General features: G+C 51.8%; 1 protein-coding gene across 1 annotated transcript in view; it reads left to right on the top strand.

Moving 5' to 3' along the window:
- Positions 1-22,266, top strand: part of CFAP77 (cilia and flagella associated protein 77) — a gene marked incomplete at its 5' end in the record, with an annotated part of 131,849 nt that overhangs the window by 100,462 nt on the left and 9,121 nt on the right. The window contains 2 exons of the mRNA XM_081237873.1: positions 2,128-2,233; positions 6,411-6,512. Coding sequence (XP_081093999.1) covers positions 2,128-2,233; positions 6,411-6,512 — 208 coding nt within the window. The remainder of the gene's footprint in view (positions 1-2,127; positions 2,234-6,410; positions 6,513-22,266) is intronic.

Here is a 22,266-nt window from a genome sequence, read left to right as displayed (position 1 = left end):
GAGCTGAGCGATGGAGAAGGTGATAAAGACCATTTGTGATCACAAGGAAGATGAGAAAGAAGTGAACAGGGAAAACAATGGGCTTTATTCCCTGGATTTTTCCTCTTTGTCTTTTTACTTCTTATTATGAAAAATTTCAAACATGCACAGAAGTGTAGCAAATAGGATAATACACATCCATGATCAACCCTCATCACACAGCTTCAACCACTCTCAATTTATTGTCACTCTTGTTTCATTTTTTTACTTTGTTATTTTATTTTACTGTGCTTTATTTTTTGCTGGAGGTTTTTTGTTTGTTTGTTTGTTTGCGGTACGCGGGCCTCTCACTGCTGTGGCCTCTCCCGTTGTGGAGCACAGGCTCCGGACGCACAGGCTCAGCGGCCATGGCTCACGGGCCCAGTCGCTCCGCGGCACGTGGGATCTTCCCGGACCCGGGCACGAACCCGCATCCGCTGCATTGGCAGGCGGACTCTCAACCACTGCGCCACCAGGGAAGCCCAGATTAATGTATTTCTTAAGTCACTTTTGATCGATATCACTTCCTCATCCTCCCCTTTCTTCAATGTCCTTCGTTGAAGTGCCTGAGTCACTTGTCCTGTAGAACGTCCTACACTCCAGATGTGGCAAACAGCATCCCCATGGTGGTGTTTACCATGCTCCTTTTTCTCCTGCATTTCCTGTAAATCATGGTAGTTGGGCTGAGAGCTGTGTGTCCAAAATGGCACACGAGTCCTCATGGCTACTGAGCACTTGGCGTGTGGCTGGCGGCACTAAGGAACTGAATTTTTTCCATTTTAGTTAAACTAATGTAAATTCAAAATTTTCAAACAACCTTTTAAATACCCCCTTCCTATCTTTAATTACATGTTGACACGATAATATTGTGGATATATTGGGTTAATAAAATACATTAGTAAAATTAATTCCACCTGTTTCTTTTTTCTCTTTTTAACATGGCTACTAGACGAATTTTAGTTACCTGGCGGCCCACGTAATATTCCCATTTGACAGTGATGGTCTAGAAGTCTGATTACCTTTGGGCTCACTTTGGGGTTTGTTTCCCCCAAAGTGCTTGGCGGGTGGTGCTACATACCTCCTATCAATCACTCCCAGACCCACATCTGTCATGTCCCATGATGGTGAGATTGATCACTTGGGTAAATTCTATGTTATGCATATTTACCACAATAAAAACAAATTGATCCTTTGGTCCAGCTGCCGTAGCCTGACACATCCATTGTAACGCTCCCCACCAGCCTTCCACCTCATCATTGATGATCACCTAAATCCATGATTGCATTAGGCGTCGCAAAGTAATGATTCTCCTCCCCCAATTCTGTCCTTCCTCCTGCATTTTATTAGCTTTGGTTCTTCTATAAAGAACTTTTCCTCATCACCTATTAGGTTACCTTGAGAGGGTCTCACACACAGTGCTGCCCCACTGCTCTGGGACCTTAGGATGGGGATGATAAAGTACCCACTTTACAGTGCTGTGAGGAGTGGGGCATGCAAAATGCTCTACACAGGGTAAGTTCTCCTTGGCTGGAGACCCTTGTCAAAGAGAACTAGAGCGGAGGCTAAAGGCAGTAAAGGCGGATTTTATTCAGTACTATTGCAAAGGGGAAAGTGACCTCACTCAATTCTGACTACAACACAAGTGGGGATTTATAGCCAAGGAGCAGAGTGGATGGAAAATTACTACGGGGAGACTTCCAGGGTAGGGGGATTCTTACTAAACTGACTTCATAGGACTCTTGGAAAGGCAGGCCAAGGTGATGAGATATCAAGGGTGGGGGGATTGACTTAGCAGTGTTCTTTGCTAAGGCTGACTTCATCCGGCCAAAGATAGGTCCCAAGAACGAGGCCTAATCAAAAAGAGGGCGCTGAGAAGCCTGCCTAAAATCTGGTCAAGGAGAGAGTCTGTCACCATGTCAGGCCCAGCACCATGTCAGGCCCAACAACTCACACGAGGCACCGTTTCCTCCACAGCTGCAGAAGGGCCAGAGGGAAACTCTCACAGCCTTGGGTAGAACATTCTGCCCTGTAGCCCTGATGGTCAGGTGGGCAGCCTCTGGGGAGGGGGGCCTTCCCCGACCTCAAGCCCATCTGTCTTCTTCCCCACAGGCCTTCCACCCCCTTCTTTGATCTGCTGCAGCATCGGTACCAGCAGCTGTGGGTGCAGGAACAAAAGGCCAACCAGAAAGCCATTAAACTGGAGAAAAAGCATAAGGTAAACCACTCCAGAGTGGATGACTGATGGGGTGGGAGGGAAGAGAAGGGAGCGGCTGAGGGAGGCAAAGCCAAAGCTCAAAAGGATGCCGTCTGCGCATGTTTGTTGCTGGGATGTGGGCAGGGCTGGGGAATCAAGTTGCTTGTTGCTTTGTTGAAAGGGTCAGGTTCAACCCCAACTTAAGCCCTGCCGGCATCACCAGTAAACTGGCCCTGTGTGCCTCTGGGGCAGGATCAGGACCCCATCTCCCGATTCTCGTCTGGGGACGGTCCCACCAAACTCCGTGTGACCCCACACATCTGGAAACCAGATTGTCCACGAATCTGACCTAGCCCGGACAGAAACGTGCCCCGGTCTATCTATAAAGAAAAGGTTAGGAAGGCAAAGTCCAAAGAGGAAACCCACTTCTGGGAGGGTTCCATAAAGACCGCGTTTTATGAAACGTTAGGATACGTTTTGTATCAGGTGGATGACTAAGCCCCATGCTAACCGCTCCACGTACAACACATACATCATCTTATGTGCGCTGGATACAAGCCTGTGAGCTGGGTGTCACCCTAGCTCCCAGGCATGGAAATCGAGGCCCAGAGTGGTGGTGGCCACACTGGGAATCTTGAGCTGAGGACAGAATGACACCCAAGCACCAGCAGTTGTTAACGGTGTGCGTCTAGGCGAGATTTTTACCTGGAAAAACATCTTTAGCTGTGAATTTGCATTGTCACTTGCATTTGAAGATACTAAACGTGGTACCCCCTTTAAAATAGTCTGAGAGGGCTTCCCCAGTGGCGCAGTGGTTAAGAATCCGCCTGCCAAGGCAGAGGACACGGGTTCGAGCCCTGGTCCGGGAAGGTCCCACATGCCACAGAGCAACTAAGCCCGTGCGCCACAACTACTGAGCCTGCGCACCACAACTACTGAGCCCACGTGCCACAACTACTGAAGCCTGCGCACCTAGAGCCCGTGCTCCGCAACAAGAGAAGCCACCACAATGAGAAGCCTGCTCACCGCAACGAAGAGTAGCCCCCGCTCACCGCAACTAGAGAAACCCCACACACAGCAATGAAGACCCAACGCAGCCAAAAATAAATAAATAAATTTATTTTTAAAAGTTTAAAAAAATAAATAAAAATAAAATAGTCTGAGGTTCGGACTTTTGGAGCACTCAGGTTGGTCTCTTCTCCAGTAGATCCGGATCAATGACGGTAAAATCAGAATTGCTTTATGCTCATGTAGCACTATATAGATTTCATTAGAAGCACAGCTTTAGTGTCTTTGGTTGTTGCAACGATCTCACCAATGCCGTCCCTCCTCCAGATTCCGTGCAGAGAACTGGATCCAGCACGCACCCTGTGTTCATGCCTTTTGCCCTCCCGGACACCCCATGAGGTCCGAGTCTCATCAGAACATTCAGTTTGTTTCATTTTCAGGTGGAGTAACTCAGTCTCAGAGAGGTTAAGTAACTGGCCAAAGGTCCCAGCCAAGCCAGGACCCAGGTGTGTCCCGCCCCAAAGTCCAGGCTTTTCCTGATGGTGAGGTCCCACTCTTGCTGATTACAGGAAAGCTTAGGATTCAGCAACAGTGCCTGTGATGTTCTAGGGACAAACTGGGGAGTGGAAAAGTCTTATCAGGGATCCTGGCACCCTTGGGACCGGCCAGGAAAGGCTGCTGGGTGGAGGGGCCCAGGGCTCTCCAGGCCCAGCCAGGAGCCAAGGCCCCTCCTGGCTGTTGTCAGCGGTGGGTGGAGTCCGAGACAAACACTCATTAAAGAGCAGAGCGTTGTAATAATACTTTAAAGCAGCCCATGACTAGTTTATTTGTTAATAGCTCCAGAAGGAGTCAGCTCACTATGGTAACGACCAGTTTCCAAGGGAGCGTTGCCGTTACACGCTGCTGTTTTATAGCTCCAGTCCAGAGTCCTGCTTTTAATTAGCAGCTATTTCATGACAGCTCAGAGTGTCACAGGTCCTCGGAATCCCGAGCCTCCAAAGACACGTCTTCTGAGTCTAGAGACAATCTCATAGCCAGTGCCCCTCAGTTTTCAGCAGACAACCCCTTAAGCAGCCGCTGCGCGTGGCTCCATCCCCAAGCACTGGTTGGGGACTGGTGCCAGCCTGGGGGTGTGTGAATTTGAGTGAGTCACTGCTTTGCTGGGGTCTCAGTGACCTCACTGGGCCAAAAAGGGGGTCAGATTAAATGGGGGCCTGCAGAGCTGGGCCCAGCACGTAGTGGGCACTGAGAAAATACTTGTGCAAACCATCCCCAGAGTCCTCTTCCTGTCCCAAGATTCTCTGCGGCTATCAAACGGCAACAAACACCCAGACCCACCAATGGCTGAGGGCCTGATGAACAATTTAGTAGGGTTGATAAGACCTTTGATTTACAAGGTCAAACTGCCCCCATCCTAGGAGAAGCCTGTCTCTTCAGCATCTCAGGATGTCCTGGATTTTGGAAGATGATGACCCCCAAATGAAATTCTTGGAAACAGCTTCCATTTAGTGAGTAATCATCTTGGACCAGACACTCTGCTCAACGCTAACTCCACAAATCCTACAAGCACCTGTTTGTTAGGCATCGGTACCCCCGTTTCCTGCAGAGGAAACTGAGGTTTGGAAAGGTGACAAGACCTGCCTTCGTCCCTCCAGTTCTGAAGGCCAGCTCATTCACCCCGGGGCGGGGCAGCCTCTTGGCTTTGGTTCGAAGATGAAGTTTCAAAGCTGTTCTAGAAAGTGGAGGGGAGAGCTGATCCAAACGGCTTGTAAGTTATCCACAGGTGCATTCAATGAAATTAATATAATTGATCAACAAAATCAATCCATTAAAGGGGTTCGATGGGGTGGTGGCATCTTCAGTTAAGCTCAGGTCAGCTTTTATTTGTCGGGTGCACTGTCTGCCCTGCGTCCTCTGTCACACCCCCTTCTGCAGTGGCCCATCCCCTCTGGGTCACTTGGGCACCAGTGCATCGTCCAGCTCATCCGCTCTGGGTGTGAGGCTCCCACTCTTTACACTGAGGCTGTAGTTATAAACAAGAGGCCCCTGTTTACCTGTTAACTCCCCTGTTGGGGGGGTTGAATTTTGACAAGGATCACAGCCGTGGGTTAAGGCCTGACTGTGTATGGAATTCCCCAGGGCACACATTGAAAATGCAGACTCCAGGGCCCCTCCCCCTCTGATTCTAAGGTTGGAGGCCTGGGACCCTACGTTCGTCTGCTGGGGTGACCATAACAAAATACAATGGACTGGGTGGCTTAAACAACAGAAATCTTGGAGGCTGGAAATCCAAGATCAAGGTGCCAGCAGAGTTGGCTTCTCTGGAGGTTTCTCTCCTTGGCCTGAAGATGGCCGCCTCTTCGCCATGTCCTCACATGGCCTTTCCTGAGTGGACAAGCCTGGTGTCTCTCCTCTTCTTAGAAGGACACCTGTCCTCCTGGATCACAGCCCCACCTGATGACCGCCCTAAACCTTAACCACCTCCTTAAAGGCCCATCTCCAAATACGGTCACAACTGGGGGTTAGGGCTTCGACATATGAATTTGGAGGGGAACGCAATTCAGTCCACAGCAGACCCCATGAGCTACAGGACCCATTAATTATGGGCCTGCCGACCTCTGTTCGTGGGCGCGGGGCGTGCAGCTCAAGAGGAGCAGGACCGCCTCTGTGCCTCTGAAATCCCACCCACAGAGACCTCCAAGGCCCTGACCCAAGCCCCCAAATTCCTCCCCCGAAAAGGAGTCCTCCTTCCTCTTCCACGAGCAGACCATGCTGAGGACCTGCTCCACAGAATGGCAAAAAGCTATCGAATCATTCATTCTTCCTTCAGACACTGTGGCGTCCGTGGTAACCACTGGGGCTGTGTTAGCCACTGAGAAAATTACAAGGGTGTCTGGGACACACCCCTGCCCTCAAGGTGGCCGCATGTCAGAACCCAGAGAGTTCTAGGGCCGAACCTGAAACCAAAATAACACGCTCTCAGCGTCCCATGCTCCCACCCCCAAGTCCACTCTGGTCACAGGCAGGGCCAGGGGTGCAGGTGCACTGAAATCAGACAGGGAGAAGGTTCAGAGCCAGGAGGAAAGGGACGCATGGGTCTGCAACACCAGGAATCCCAACTCTTCGTCGTGGCTCGGGCTTCTCCAGGGAGCCGGGAACCATCCTGCCTTGGCATTTCTCGGGCCTGCAGGTGATCCTCGGGAACCTGTATGAGACCCGGAGCAGTCAGCTGAGGAAGTACAAGCCGCCTGTGAAGCTGGACGCCCTCTGGCACATGCCTCACTTCCAGAAGGTCAGTCTCGCCTGCACCTCCCCCTTCCTGCACCCAGGGCGGGGATGCCCCTCACCTTGACTGGTCTCTACCTGTCCTCTAGACCGTAGAGTTCTGTGGGCTTCTACCCATCGACTGGCATGACAGCAAAAATAATAATAATAGCAACAGCAATAACTAACATTTTGGAGCCCTTCCTAAGTGCCAGGCACTGAGCCCCACCTCACTGACTCTTCCCACACATGGGAGTGGGGAGCTGCTGCCGTCACCCCCATTTCACAGACAGGAAACGTGGAGAACACTGGTGAGGGCAGCCTTGGGCTGAAGCTGGGCCATCTGACCTCGGAGTCTGGGTGTCTGTCCACTGGGGTGGACGCTGTCTGGACCAAAACCCCCTCTACTGATGGGGTCATTGCACCATATTCTACACTGGGGACCTGGGGGTGCAAGACAGCCCCATGCCATCAGCACTAAACCTCCCACAGGGGGGCATCCATGGGGAGATGGAGCAAATGTCTCCTGTGGGCTGTCAGGCACCCAGAACGACCTCGCACCCACCATGCTCCAGCCTCAGGACTGACCCAGGGTCCATTCGGCCATGTAGGCCTGTCGCACGGTGACGGGGCTTCTTCTTCAGCAGCTTTTAGCAGAAGAAAAAGGAGGAATAGCCGGGGCCATTGTCAGAGGAGGGGAATCGGGAGACTTGGGGACAGTGCCACGGGATGGTGGGGGCCGTGCATGCCCAGCTTGGGCACAGGGAGCCTTTCTAGGGGCCACCAGGGCCACCCCTGGTCCCGGGAAGACAGCCGCACAAAGGTTCCCAGACAGCCCAGGCCCAGCCGCTGTGTAGAGTTAAACTGCAATTTAGACAGTGAAGGGGCCCATGCCTTCCTGAACCTAATGCAATCGAACAGGCTGCCAGAGAAGCCCGCCAGCCCCCCTTGATGTTGCTCTCATGTCCTGCCCAAGTGGCCTCCATCAGCATGTGTCAGTGGCCAACCGCCCTACCACTCATCAGCCCGTGCCGTCCCTGCACACGCGGGCGGGACTGGGCACCGAGCGGGAAGAGCGGGGGGTCACCGAGCTGCTGCCCCGTTATCACTCCTCCGCCCCTGGGCAGCGCCCCTCGCCTTTGGTTCCTCCGCCTCCCCCAATTTCCTGCCTTTTTATCCACATACCTCCTCCCCTTTCTCTGCCTCTCACACTCGGAGTTTCGCCTACCGCCTCCTTCCTGGCCCGTTCTTCTGTTGCCTTTTTCCTCTTCTGCTCTTTTCTCTCTGATTTTCCTGATGTTTGACGTCCATGGGGGATGCAGGCATCCTGGGGACCCTGCCCAGGAAGGCATGGGACCCACGGCTCCCCGGGCACGAGATGCCCTGCCAGCAGTCTGCTCTACAGCACTGACCCCCAGCCCCTCTCAGCCCCCTTGTCTCCGATTTAGAATCTACAATTAGCTCCCAACCCAATGGACCCAGGAGGGCTCAGGTGGTCTCCCCCCAGCCCATCGGAGCAAGGAAAGGCCCCCCTCCCGCCTCCACCACCCCCACCCCCACCCCAGGTAACATGGATTCTGCTGTGTCAGGAGCCCTTGTCTCACCCGCAGCTAAGCCCGCAGCCCGGCCCGGAGTAGGATTGGAAATCCAGATATAAATGAGTTTCTATTTCTAAAAGAGGGGAGTTGACTCAGCTGAGCTCAGGTCTCTTCCAGTCTTTAGATTGTTACAAATTACCGTTAGGAACACGGTGGCCCACCTGGGGTGCTACCCCTCTGTTTGTGCTAAGTCATTATTTCACACACGCATCCTTACCCGAGTTGTACCGAGGACAGGCAGAGATGGGTTCCATTTTCCTTGCCCAGCAAGTGGCTCGGCCTGGAGCCCAGGTTCCTCTGACTGCAGGGCCCGAGCTCAAAGGCACTATCCATTGTGTCATAGAAATAACGAGAAACAGAATAAAAATGCAAGCCCCGGGATTTATCGGGTGATTTTTCATCTTTCCTGGGGATGTTCACGGGCTTCTGGAAGTTCAGCTGCAGGAATCTCAGAGCAAGGCTGGTCCCTGAGCGCCACGCAGTACAGCCCAGCAGAGGCGCTTAGAGCCCCAGGGCGCTGCCGCCACCGCCGCGACCCTCGGTGCCCTCCCCATTGGGAAATACCATCCATGAACGGTATTTATTGAGCTCTTACTGTGTGCCACGTGCTGGACATGCATTATCTCCTAGATATAACACTCTCATTCTACTGACTCGGAGACTGAGGCTCAGAGAGGGGAAGGAACTTGCCCTGTGAGAAGCGAGTGCCGGCCTGATATGGGGCCTCTTCTCTGTCCTCCCGAGGACACCATCCCTCACCTCCTGGGCCCCAGCGAAGGGCTCCTTTACCCCTTTGAGGCATGTAGGCACGTTGCAATTCATTACTTAACCGGGCCATTCGTTGTTCAATGTCCATCTTCCCCCGTAAAGTGTGAGCCCACAAGGACATGTCTGCTGTGTCTCCACTGTGTCCCCGGAGCCTAGCCCAGGGCCTGGCACCCAGCAGGTGGCCAGTAAAATGTCTGTGGGAAGGATGAATGAAGGAGTGCATGAACGAATGAATCACCAGTGCAGCCCAGGACAACAGACGAATTTAAAAGCCTTTCACAGACCCGACGAAACCCCCTCCCCAGCCTAAAGGTCCCAGTGCCCACCAGCTGCAGCAGCCACCGACAGGGTCCGGACTCGGAAGGGGCGTGGCCAGAGCTGCTCCTCCCACAGGGGGGTTACTGCTGTTGAGGCCCCAAGAGGGTCTTTGTGTCTTGTGTCTGTGCCGATCCGCCCAGCCCCCCTTCCCCACCCGGCCCCATTATGAAAGGAAAAAGCGCTTCCAAAAAAGGGGAATCTGTCACGGTGATGGATAACCTAAATGGACTCCCCCAGCTCGCGAACAGATGTCTACGCTGAACTCTGTCAGAAATAATTAAACACCTTTCACACGGAAAAGCAGCAGGCAGGGCGCGGGTGCTCCCGGGCTGGGTGAGCGCTCAGCAAGCTGGCTTTCCATCCATCCCCACCCGGCACCGCACGGGGCACCTCCGGATCTGGGCCCAGAGGGACCAAGGAAAGGGGCAGAGACACCCCTCGGTGGGGTTCCCTGTCCGGCCACACGGGGTCCAGCGCTATCTCCTAGTCTGTGTGACCAGCAATTGCCACGCGAGGGCCAGTGCCCAGAGGGAGGGTTAGCCGACAGCTGGCGAGTGGCCTGTCTGCCAGGATGTTCATAACAGGCCGCCAGCCAGCCCCCAGGCCTGGGCCAGCAGCTGGACCTCCCTGGGGCTCAGTTTCCCCACCTGAAAATGAGGCGGGAGCACTTGTTCTTGAGGGTCTCTTCCAACCCAAGGTTCCATGACCAAGGAGCCACGTGGCGTGAGGCACGGGGTCTCGTGGAGGCCGCAGACCCCAAACCCAGAGTGAACTGGGACAGGTTCTCATTTTGGGGACAGGACATGAACTCATTGCCTCGTTCCTGAGTGGGGGGACCCCTGGGCCTGGGGCCACACCCTCTGTGCCTGGCGGCCGGGCTTTCTCTGCGCTCCCTTCCGCAAGGCGTGCTGGGGGGCCAGCGGGGAGGGAGGAGGGGGCGGTGCTGTATGTCTGTGTGCGCGTGACTCCAGGGTCAGCCAGACCTGGGCCACGCGGTGACCCTGCCATTCCTGACCTGTCATGTGGCTTGACCTGTCCAAGGCCCCGTTTCCTCTTCGGTCAAGTGGACCAGTGAGGTTCCCCTGGCAGGGCTCTTTGATGAGAACACGTGTTTAGCAGAGCACCTGACCCTTATCAAGCCACCAGTAAATGGCAGCTGCCATGAGGGTGGTCCTGGTGATCATTCATTCATTCACAAATCTTATCTCTGAGCACCTTTGTGTCAGACCCTGTTCTCAGCACTGACCATATACTACCGTAGGGCTGCTGGCGACAGGCAAGGAGTGAGGTGGACAGACGGACGGGCGGACAGGTAACTGAGCAGGTGGACCACTAGACGGGGAAGTCTGGAGAAGCTCCAGCCCTAGGCGTCCAGTTCTCACAGCCCGAAATGCTGGGGAGATGTCAACCTGAGCTGGCAGCCCCGAGTTTAGGGGTGGGGATGACCTCTCACAACGATAACCGCATCAGCACAATGCGGACTTTTGTGTCCCCGGGTGGGGTTGGGGGGTGGGGACAGGGCATCCCAGCTCACCCAGGACAGCCCTCCTTGGGTCTGGTTGGGAAGCAGACTAAGTGACAGCGCCCCCTCTGTTCTCAAAAGTGACCCGATAGGAACCATATATTCTATGGTCTCCTGGTATGAAATCAAGAAAAACAGACGGTTTATCCCCCTTTACAAAAAGACTGCCAGTGATAACGGCCCAAAGACAGAGGGGCGGGTGCCCCCAAATATTTATAGCAGCACTGACAGTGGTGAAAGCCTGGACGTCACAGGCAAGTAATGGCTTAGGTACGTGTGGGGAGATATTACACAGGTATCGCAGAGATAATATATGACATCATGAAATATTATACAGCCACTGAAAATATTGACTTTAGTCTGTACTTATTGACACTTTAATCATCTTTTCCCACTTTAATAATAATTTCCCCACATATTATTGGGGGAAAGAACCTGTGCTGCGTGACCCCATCTGGATGGAGGCACCCATACACCACGAGGGGGTCTATGCTCCAGGACAGACGTCCAGAAGGAGGGGCCCCGAGTAGCAGCGGCTGGGATCCCTGGGGTGAGCTGGAGGCTGGTTTACTTTCTCTGATGCTCTTCTCTGCACTGTTTCCATTTTTATAATGAGTTCCTGTAACTTTTACAAAACCAGTAAGTTTTTTTTTTTTTCAATGTTTTTAAAGGATGGGGACTCTACATCCTTCCCCTGGGTGCCTGTCCCTGTGCTCAAGCCCCTTTCAGCCCTGTTCCTCCCTACGGCTCGCGGAGCACTCCCTGTGCTGCCGGCCAAGCCTGGTTTCTCCTGTTCAGTTTCCATCAGGCGTGAAGGTCAGAGGCTGGCGCTCAGCCCCAGTCGGGAAAGCGGCTGACTTGCGGAGTCTGGATCTCTATGGCCAAGTCCGTGTTATCGTTGGAGATCCAAGATCCATTTTAGAGGGGGGTGTGCCCAAGCATCTCGGGGTCTCCACTTCAACCCCAACACTCCTCCTCTCCCCGCAAGCCCTCATCTTTCCTCCGCAGCCCCGATACCCACCGACATTACATAGCCATTCAGTCACTAAAGTATGAACAAATTGACTATATTTTCATTTGGCTTTTGGGTTCAGCCTCACTGCTTTAGAATAATGGCCCAAGCTATTAAGCTAACAGTTTGATTTACAAGCTCTTGTGCTCTGAACGCTGGGATCGGACTCCCCTCTTTGTGGAAGACTAACCCTGCCTCGGGTCTCCTGGGCCCCTGACTCACTAATAGAACAGGAGACGGTAGGGGAAAAAAAATCAGCAGTCAGCCAAGCAGTGACGCCCAGAGATGCAGCTGATTAGTGAAAGCTGCTGAATCTAAGAAAAGGATTTTCTTTCCCACCTTTAAGCTCTCTTACAAATCATAGCTGGCTGGAAAGTTAGCTCTCTGTTAAAGCCCCAGGGCAGGCTCTCAGCCCATCCACCCTGCGGCCGCCACCTCTCCAAAGGGCCCGCACAGTTCAAGTAAAGATGGACCGTTCTCCGCACGGGTGTCTCAAGCCCCAAAGTCACTCCTTCCAGACCCAGGAAGGGCAGATTCCAGATGGACTGCCCCTCCCTGAGGTCCCTGCACCAGTGATGTATTTTAAGAATCCTGTCGGTGTGTTGCCTCAGAATAAGAATCATCCCAGGTTGCCGTGTAGGGCACCGAGCACGAATGGAATATGTCACACGCAGAACGGGGCAATCGGAAGAATGACTCAGAGGCTCTGATGCTCTTGACATTTCTTCCCTAAATGCAGATTCCCCCTCCCATTATAAATCAGATCAGTATGCAGAAGGGCTGACTCGCCGAAGGAATAAAAGCAGGGGCTTAATTGGTTTTACATAATCCGGCACCTCGGAGAGACAGAATTTTTAGGCACCTGCTCAGTGAGGTGACATTGCTGCTCAAATCCCAGTGAGCTGAAGCTCTGGGGATGGGGACAAGAGGAAAAGGGGCCGGGGAGGGGGGTCGGGGAGGAGAGGAGATCGCGGCAAAGTTTCTGGTGCAGCTGGAGAAATCTTGAAGTCTGAGGGAACCTGGGTCACGGAGGGAGGAGGCAGGCATCATGCGGGGTGTGGGAGCTGGCAGTTGTAACAAAACAGCCCTGCAACCTGGCGACCCCCAGCCTGGCTGTCCCCATAATCTGTCGGGCACCCCTGGGAATTTTCAGTTTAATCCAGAAAGCACTTCACCCCCCACTGGGTGTGAAAATATTTCCAATTTCGTGTTGAAAATCAACCAGAAAATAGACTGAGACGGCTTGTTTTGACATCAGGCATCTATTTCTAATCTCTGGAGATAGCTAGAATCTCATGTTGAGTTTGGGAGTTGATAGGACTTGCCAGGTCCCCAACTGCTTCTTCCAGCTCATCCCCAAGAGAATAAATCCCACGATCTAAAGAGAATCTCCCGGGCTTAAGAAGGAGTTCGGGTTAACGTCTGCCACCTCTGGAATGACTTCCTCCATGTCTCCCTCGTTTCCACATGTCCCCACTTGTCAGCCTCTGTCGCCAGGCACCAAGGCTGCGGGAGTGATGGGGTCCAAGCCGCCTGGCACGTGGCCAGCAGGAGGGTCCCGCAGATAAACAACATTCGATGATCGACTTGGATAAAGTCAGGGTTCATTCAAACTGAGGTTTGTCAAAAGTGCAGGCGAGATGAATCCAGAGGCCGGTATCCTCATATCTACAAGCCGCATGCAACACACAGAGCCTCCCTGGTTTCCCTCAGAGATGCAAAGTTCACGGGCGTCAGAGAACATAACACGTCGGAGAGGAAGGAAGATGATGGGGATGTTTTCTTGGCTTCTTCCCTTCCTCTCCTCAAAGAGAGCCTGGGAAAGGATGCCTTAGCCAGTGCAAACAATGCGGGTGGTTGGACCAAAGTCCACTGGCTGGAGGTGCAGAGGAAAGGGCGTCCAAGAAGACGGCGCCCCCAGATGACAACACGAAAACCACACCCGGCAGCTCGCACATCCCAAGTGCCTCTTAGAGGCCAGGCCTGCGTGCCTCGATGGATGGTCTCCTTTGGTGTCAATGCTCACAGAAACCAAAGCTTGGAAGCTTCAAGTCACATGCCCCAAGGGTCACAGTTAACAAGTGGCAGGTGGTGGCGGAGCCCTCTGGCTGGCTGCCTCCAGGCCTCAGGCCCTGGAAGAGTCAATAAATACCAAGGACCTGCAACCGAGGTCAGGGGCCAGTGGGGGCTAAACGCAGGACCTGGGAAGGGAAGAGAAGGGCAGTCAGGACCTCAGGTGTTTATAGGTGTCCAGAGGGTCGTGGCCAGCCCTGCTCTGGCTGATTTAAGCCCTCGCAATAAACGAAACTTGCCACTGCCCTGATAGCCTTTAGACTTTGACAAAACCCCGGAGCATCTTTTAAATGGCAGCTTGGCCCCAAGGCTAAAGAGGAAAGAGGCCATTGATGGAGGGGGGTGGGGATCAGGCGTGCTGTATCAAAAGGCCTGAGGCAGAGACGGAGCCCAGCAGGAGGGCCTAGCCTGTGGGCTCGGAAACCACACAGATGCGCCAGGTGCCATCCTGCCTCGGGCCTGCCTCTGCATCTGCATCTGTAAAGTGGGGCTCATGATGGCATCAGGTGAACTGTGCATGTAAAGCACTTGGCACGGGCCGGGCCAGGGGAAGGTCTCGGAGCAGTAACATCTCTGGGTTGGACGCGGCGTTGCCATCTGCTTCTCTAGATGAATGGTTCTCAGACTTGGCTGTGCCTGGGGTCCTCTGAGGAGAGGTATAAAATGCAGATTCCAGGGCCCCACCCAGGACCCCAATCCAGTGGGTCTGGGGTAGCCACCAAGCCTGCGTTTTCAACAAGCAGCTCCCCAGCTCCCTGGGTCAATGTCAATTCCTCCTACACAGATATGTTTAAAGCACACATTCCCCAAGGCTGGCTGTGCCCTTTCATACATTTGCCATAAAGCAGGTTGGGGCTTCATAAAGAAACATCCTATTGGAGGCAAGCTGTCTGTCTGTTAAACAGCCCTAAGGATTATGAACACGTCTGTCTCAATCTGCTCAGACTACTCTCACAAAATACCATAGGCTGGGTGGCTTAAACAACGGATATTTATTTCTGGAGGCTGGCAGTTGGAAATCAAGGTGCCAGCATGGTCAGGATGTGATGAGGCTCTCTTCCTGGCTTACAGATGGCCACCTTCTCACTGTGACCTCACCGGGCAGAGAGAGGGAAAGCAAGCTCTCTGGTGTCTCTTCCTAAAATGGCGCTAATCCCATCATGGGGTCCCACCCTCATGACCTCATCCAAGCCTAACTACTCTCAAAGGCCCCACCTCCAAATACCATCACACTGGGGGGTAGGGCTTCACATGTGCATTTTAGAGGGACATGATTCAGTCCACAGCAGCTTCTTTCTCAAGTTCAGTCCAAGTCTGCCTCCTCTCTCTCCTTCTACCTTCCTCCTCAGGGTTGTGTTTCTCCCTCTGGAGCCCCATGGAACCACATGCTTCCCCTTCTAAGTGACAGCCCTGCAAATACCTGAGGTCAGACACTGTTTTGTCATCAATGTCCAGGTTCTGGACATCCTTGGGGCAGCGTTCTGAATGTCGATAGGTGGGACCCTGTGTTGCAGGGACAGTGGATTGCCCAGATGCTGTGACCTCTGCCACCCGGTATGCATTCTCTACCATTGTCCACAGTCACAGAAGATTTGTCAACTTGAACTGCCTTTCTACATATTTTTGAACGAAGTTGTGGGTACAAATATTGCAGAAAATAAAACCCCTCTTCTATTGATACTTAGAGATTTAGCTGAGCAAAGGAGATGGAGAGGATCTTTAAGGATGCTTGAATCTCAGAGGCGTTTCTAAGGGCTCTGTTGCCCTATCCCAGGTTCCTAAACCATCCATCCATCCATCCACCCAGCATTTGTTGAATGTCCACAGGGCGCCCCTAACAGTCGAGTAAGGTCCCCTGTCTGTTGGCATTTCCCTGGAACAGTGTCTGGAATATGGCATCAGCATCTTTGCTGTCTAGTTGAGGACACCTAACTCTAATATTCCTGTCTGTGACTTGACAGGGTCAGCCTCGTCAACCACAGAAAGAGTCTGCTCCTTCTTAAAAGATACTGGAAAAAAATTCTTCCTGCTCATTATTCTAATAAGAGAAAAGGGAAAGACAACACCAAGCCCCACCACAGTGTACCCCACCCCAATGGGCCATGGACGTGGCACAGCCGAGTATGTCCTCGGCTTCCCTGGCAGCAACACAGGAGTTGTTCAACAGCCAAAATGAATAAGCGATAAGGCACTGACGGGCACTGCACGGACGGCTCAGCAAAGGACTTAATTTGCAGCCGAACACAAAATCAAAGACTCTGTCAGCCGAGGAACCGTGTGCCTGGATAACCAACCACCTTGTGCTACCTGGGAAAGCACTGTCAGGTAAATTTCCAGAGAAAGTAATTAAGGAATCCCCATCGTCTAAATTCAGCAGCAAAATTTGAAACTCTGGAATTTGATGCTCGCCAGGGATCTGGTGTCTCCTCCCAGCTTGATCCTTCATCACAATGAACAGTAGAAGTTTATGAAGAGATCGGCTGGTGCGTCTCCCCCTCGCTCTGTGGAAGGTGCGCTCCCGCAGGCATTGTCTTGACGGGGAAGCAGTAGGCAGCAAATGAGATCGCCGCTTGTGGGACGGGGCTGAGATTAATATACAAATATATAGCCCTCTCTGAGATCTGGCAGGCGCCAATTAATATTTATCAAGTACCCACAGCCAGCACGATACTGCGTATCAACATGGAGAACATACAGTCCGCGGCGTCGGGGAGCCTACCCTCTGACTCAAAAGCTACAAGCAGATAGATGCTCCATGTGCTCGGAGGCCCCCGCCCGGATCAGGAGTTTGGGTTAATATTTACAGCCCGTGGCCTCCTCTTTCTGAGACGATGAGGAATTCTCAAGCAGGTATCCTCCTCACTGTGGCCTCCATGGGGTGAGCACCCAAGCCTCTGGGGCCCACCCCATTCACAAAGGTTCTCCATCAACACATCTCCTTCCCTAACCCCCTCCTTAGCTCTTCCTTGAGTTTAAAATAAGAGAAGTCCGTTAAAGTAAAAGAAGTCCTGCTGTCCGTTGAAGCTTAGAGTCCAGCGTGACCATCCATATCCTGATATTTCTAAGTGGGGCGAGCGGGCGAAGCATCCCGCTGGAGTCGCCCACTGCCCCCTCGCAAGCTGAGCCCCTCCAGCCGAAAGCCTCTGGGCCACCTCCCAGAAGAATAGTGCCAGCCGGTGCCCATCATCTGGGCTCTGAAAAGGAAAGGGGAGACCTCCCCCCCCACCTTCCTGGCAGCTCCGCTTGTCACGGTGCTTGCTGACAACCCCATTGAAAACAGCCCTCGCTGCCTCGCTGTGAAGCCTCCTCCTGTCTCCCATTCACTCCTTCCTCAGACGGTTTTTGAAAGCCGAAAAGTCTGGAAAAACACACGCTCCCCCCAGCCCACCCCCGGGCCCGTCACCGAGGGAGAAGTGGCGGCAGCTTGGGTGAGCAGGCCTGCCGAGCATCCTCACCTGGCCCCATGGTGCACCGCCTCCAATTAAATCAAAATGGTTTGTTTTTAATGGTCTTTTACACTGACAAGTGGGCGATCATTTTGGGCCCACGAGCTGTCAGGGAACTGAGGCAAATCCTCGGTTGATAATGCCCAATGCTTCCAATTAGGAGCTGAGGCCGCTCCTGGCGCACTAACGATTCCCCAGCCGCCCCCCAGGCCCCTTTGGCGCTGGCTGTTTCTTCTTCCTTCTCCACTGCAAATTACTGACACAAAACGGAAGGCCCCGCGTCTCCTCCGCCACGCCAGGCCCGGGCCCTGTTGGGCTTAATGAGCCGATGGAAGTTTTGTGGCTCCGGCGCTAAATTCTTTTCTTGTTTGACAGCTGCTCGGCTAAGGCGAGTGTTGACCTTATAAAAGATTTAGTGTTTCTCATTATTTTCTGTCAAGCTTCACAAGTGATGGCTGTGCGGTTATCATTTGCATCCTGGGGTGCGTGTGTGTGTGTGTGTGTGCGTGTGCGTGTGTGTGTGTGTGTGTGTGTGTCGGACGGGGCTCTGAAGTGGAGACGGGGAAACGGGAAGGGGTCTTTCTCTCCCTTCGTTGCATTTGGGTCCCGCACACCAGCTACTGGCTTGACATCCTTCTCGGGCTGAGGTGTTTCAAAGAGAAGGCAGGATGCAAAGCACGGAGGACGGATGGTTCGATGGCTTCGGGGCCTCCCAGATGGAACTCTGGTGGAGGCACCTCGAGGCTGATCGACTCCCAGAACCTGGGGGCGACAGCCCAGCCAGGGACGGACGTGCTGGGCAAAAGGATGGGCTGAGGTAGACGTGGTCCTGAGGACGGTTTTAAGGCTACACTCAAGACCTCATCACAGGGAACTCACTCTTTTCTTACAGGCCCCATTGAAAGCCATCGCCAGCAAGGCTTTTCTCTCTGCTCTGCATCCTAAATGAGGATTTAATGTCTTTAAAAAAGCAGAACCGATTTTTTCTAAGTGGCACATATTATTGTCCCCTGTGGGATGACTATGGGAGCATGTGTTAGTCTTTATTTGGCTCCTGCACCCACGCCAACTGGGGGCCGCTCTATAAATAACAAGACTCCAGGGAGTCCACGCTGGCGGCTCCATCTCCCCTCTTTCATTCCCTGTGTTCTCCCCTCACTCTAACCTACCCACTGGTCTTCCCAGGTGAGGGTGCCCAAGGTTGCCTGAAGAGGGAGAGAGACAGTTAAGGGCAGGTGAACGCATGGATGTCTTCTCCCAGGGGTTCTGAGTCTTTGTTCCTCCTTGTTACCGTGGGAGACTCTGCTTGGATCCTCTTAGAGCAAATACACGGCACCCTCTCCCTTCCACGCCCATGGCAGATCTTGCTAATCAATCACCGCACACTTTTTCATGAGCCTAGATTCAGCCTGAGAATATTATTTTTTAAAATTTATTATTTATTTATTTAATTTATTTTTGGCTGCGTCGGGTCTTAGTTGCAGCACGCGGGCTCTCTAGTTGAGGCGCGCGAGCTCAGTAGTTGTGGTGCGTGGGCTTAGTTGCCCTGCGGCATGTGGACTCCTGGTTCCCTGACCAGGGATCGAACCCACGTCCCCTGCATTGGAAGGCGGATTCTTTACCACTGGACCGCCAGGGAGGTTCCCTGAGAATATCTGATGACAGAACGTGGGCATCAGCCACCATCACGGGAAGTGCCGCCTACTTGCCATCCCTGCCTTAGAGGGGCCATTTAAATAAACTGCTAAGGATCCTAAAAGTCCTTGCCTTTTTTATGCTACACCAAGATGATTTTTATATAAAAGGAAATAAAATATCATCCACCAAAGGAAACTAGATACATTGGACTTCACCAAAATGAAAACCTTCGGTGCTTCAAATGACGCTATCAAGAAAGTGAAAAGACAACCCCCAGAAGAGGAGAAAGTATTTGCAAATCAAATATCCCATAAGGGACTTGCCTCTATGAATGTAAATATTACTCTTACAACTCAGTAATGAAAAGATAACCCACATTTTTAAACGGTCAAAGGACATGAGTAGATATTTCTCCAAAGAAGATATACACAAATCATCAATACACACATGGAAGATGCCCAAAGTCATCAGTCATTAGGGGGATGCAAATCAAAACCTCAGTGAGATACCGCTTCGTACCCAAGAACTAGGATGGCTGTAATAAGAAAAGACAATAACAAGTGTTTGCAAGGACACAGAAATCAGAACACTAATACACTGCTGGTGAGAATTTAAAAATTGTGCAGCCACTTTGGAAAACACTGTGACAGTTCCCCAAAAGGCTAAACACAGTTTCCATGTGACCCAGCAATTCTGCTCTTAGGTGTATACTCAAGAGAAATGAAAACACACATCCATGCAAAAACCTGTACATGAATGCCCCTAGCATCATTATTCATAATAGCCAAAAAGGGGAAATAACCCAAATGTCCATCAACTGATGAATGGATAAACAAAATGCGGTAGGTCGTACAATAGAATATTACTCAGCAATAAAAAGGAATTAAATAGTGAAACATGCTACAGCATGGATGGACCCTGAGGATGTGTTATGCTGAGTGAAAGAAGTCAGTCACCAAAGGCCATGCACTGTATGATTTCATCATTAGAAAATGTCCAGAATAGGGAAATCCATAGAGATAAAAAGTAGAATAATTGTTGCCAGGGGCCAGGAGGAGGGAAATAGGGAGTGATTCCAAAGGGTACAAGGTTTCTTTGGGGGATTATGAAAATATTCTAAACTTAGATTATGCCGGTGGTTACACAACCCTATGAATATACTAAAAATCATTGATTTATGCACTTTGTTTTTTGGAAGAAAAATTTTTTCTTTTTTTTTTTTTAATTTTAACTTAATATTTATTTTATATTGGAGTATACTTGATTTACAATGTTCTGTTAGTCTCGGATGTACAGCAAAGATTTATACACTTTAAAAGAGTAAATTTTATCTCAGTAGAGCTGTTTAAAAAAAAAAAAAACTTGAAAAAAAAATAGCCCACCTGAGTCAGACGAGTACTCATCACCCAGATTCTGTCTTTAGAGCCTTGAACAGGGTGATAACTGGGCACCAAGAAATAGCCTCAGATGGTGAGGGAGGGTCTTGTGTGGCCCCAGCCTCCCCAGTGAGCTATTATGACTCTCGCTTACCTGCAGCCCACTAAACTTAGACACTGAGGAAGCAGAGGTGGGCACCAACCTGGAGTTTTTTGGAAAATTCAAACACCCCGCCTTGGTATTACCCTGTTATTTATCTACCAGCACCTGGCAAGCAGATTCATTGTTCAGTTTTTATCTCAACTGCTGCTGACTAGCCTTAGCTAATCCTTGGGAATGATCTAGAGATATTGTTTGGCTTCTTGAAATAGCAAAACGATTCTTATGTTCAAAGACATGCATGACTCTCTTTTCTTCTGCCGCAGTAAGCCTCAAGAACTCCACAGTCAGTGGAGCAGAAACCTGGTTCCCAGGTCTGGCTTTGCCGCTTGGTAGCTGGGTCCCCTTGAGCCAGTGTCTTAACCATCCTGAGAATCAGTTTCCTCTCTTGTCAAGTGAGGCTGGTACCCCCAGCCCTCACCTGGGGGCCATCACTCTTCCCCCTTCGCCTGACACGGTACCCCGAGGTCCCACATTAGACCTTGTGGGCAGGCAGGATGTTTGTTTTTCTAAGCCCGGGTTTGGATGTTCTTTGAAAACACAGCATGTGTCAGCAGGGCGGGTCAGGCCCTGTGTCCTTGCTCCATCTATTTTTGGACCACAGAGAAATTGGAGCCGGTAGCAGAATAACAATTTAGGGGACCAGATGTCTCAGGAGAGACTGCCACCCTCGTTAATTACTTACACGACAGACCTGCTACATCAGAGCCCAGGACCCACCGTGCCCGCCGACATCCTGCATGGATTTGTGTTCTACAGGGCCTCTGACCTCCAGCTGCCCGAGCTTGGCAGAAATTACTGACCTGGGACTGATCCATAATTTTCAAGTACCTCTCATTAGAGGAGACAGCCCCTCAATCTTTTAAAGCAAAATCTCTCCCAGTCACCTGAGCGGTTGTCACTTAAAAAAAACTAAACTAAAATCTCTATAGCTGTCATTTTTTTTTTTTTAGCTCTTTGGGAGATTTTTTTTTTTTTAATCTTGCTATTTTTTCCTCAGATCGTACCTTTTTGCCTTCTCGGCCCCCAGACTTGGCACTGGAGGGCTTGGTGTCCAGTTGGGGGACCATTGTGAGGCTCATGAGAGAGGTCTGGATAGCAGCTGGCCCGGCTGCCCCTTTTAGGAGGAGGTGTCGGGAGGATCTTGGGAAAGCTGCTCAGTTTGTGAACCTGACCGGTGGGTGGGTTCCTCCCGCCGTGGGGCACAAGCCAAAGTCACACACCACTGGTGGTGACACTCCTTTTGGCAGCAAAACTCCGGATTCAAATGGAATCAAACACAAAATCTCCAACAAACTGCTCTCATAAAACAGGAACTGCTTCTAAATTGCAGGTGTGTGGAGGGAGAGACCTCTGGCCCTGTGTCGCTTCTCCAAAACGCAGTTTGAAAATCACCTCTTGTGTTTTCATCTTAAAAAGACAAAAAGGCAGGGCTTCCCTGGTGGCGCAGTGGTTGAGAGTCTGCCTGCCGATGCAGGGGACACGGGTTCGTGCCCCGGTCTGGGAAGATCCCAAATGCCACGGAGCAGCTGGGCCCGTGAGCCATGGCCGCTGAGCCTGCGCGTCCGGAGCCTGTGCTCCGCAACGGGAGAGGCCACAACAGTGAGAGGCCACGTACCGCAAAAAAAACAAAACAAACAAAAAAGGCAATACTCCCTTACACATAAAACAGAAGCACCCTCTGCTTCCCTGTTCTCACCCCCTCCCTCCCAGAGGCAATGCCAGGCATAACTTCCGGGCACATTCTTTCCTCCCATTTCTTTCCGTTTAACTAGATTCATGCACAGGCTTGAACAACACAGGGGATCGTTTTGTAGGTTTTACGTTTTTCATGTAAATGGCATCATACTTACGTTCCATCTGTAAATGAA

Source organism: Mesoplodon bidens, assembly GCF_964165515.1.
Source record: "Mesoplodon bidens genome assembly, chromosome: 6".
NCBI lineage: Eukaryota > Metazoa > Chordata > Mammalia > Artiodactyla > Ziphiidae > Mesoplodon > Mesoplodon bidens.
The sequence above is the reverse complement of the archived record's forward strand: the minus strand, read 5'-3'. Positions and strand labels throughout refer to the sequence as shown.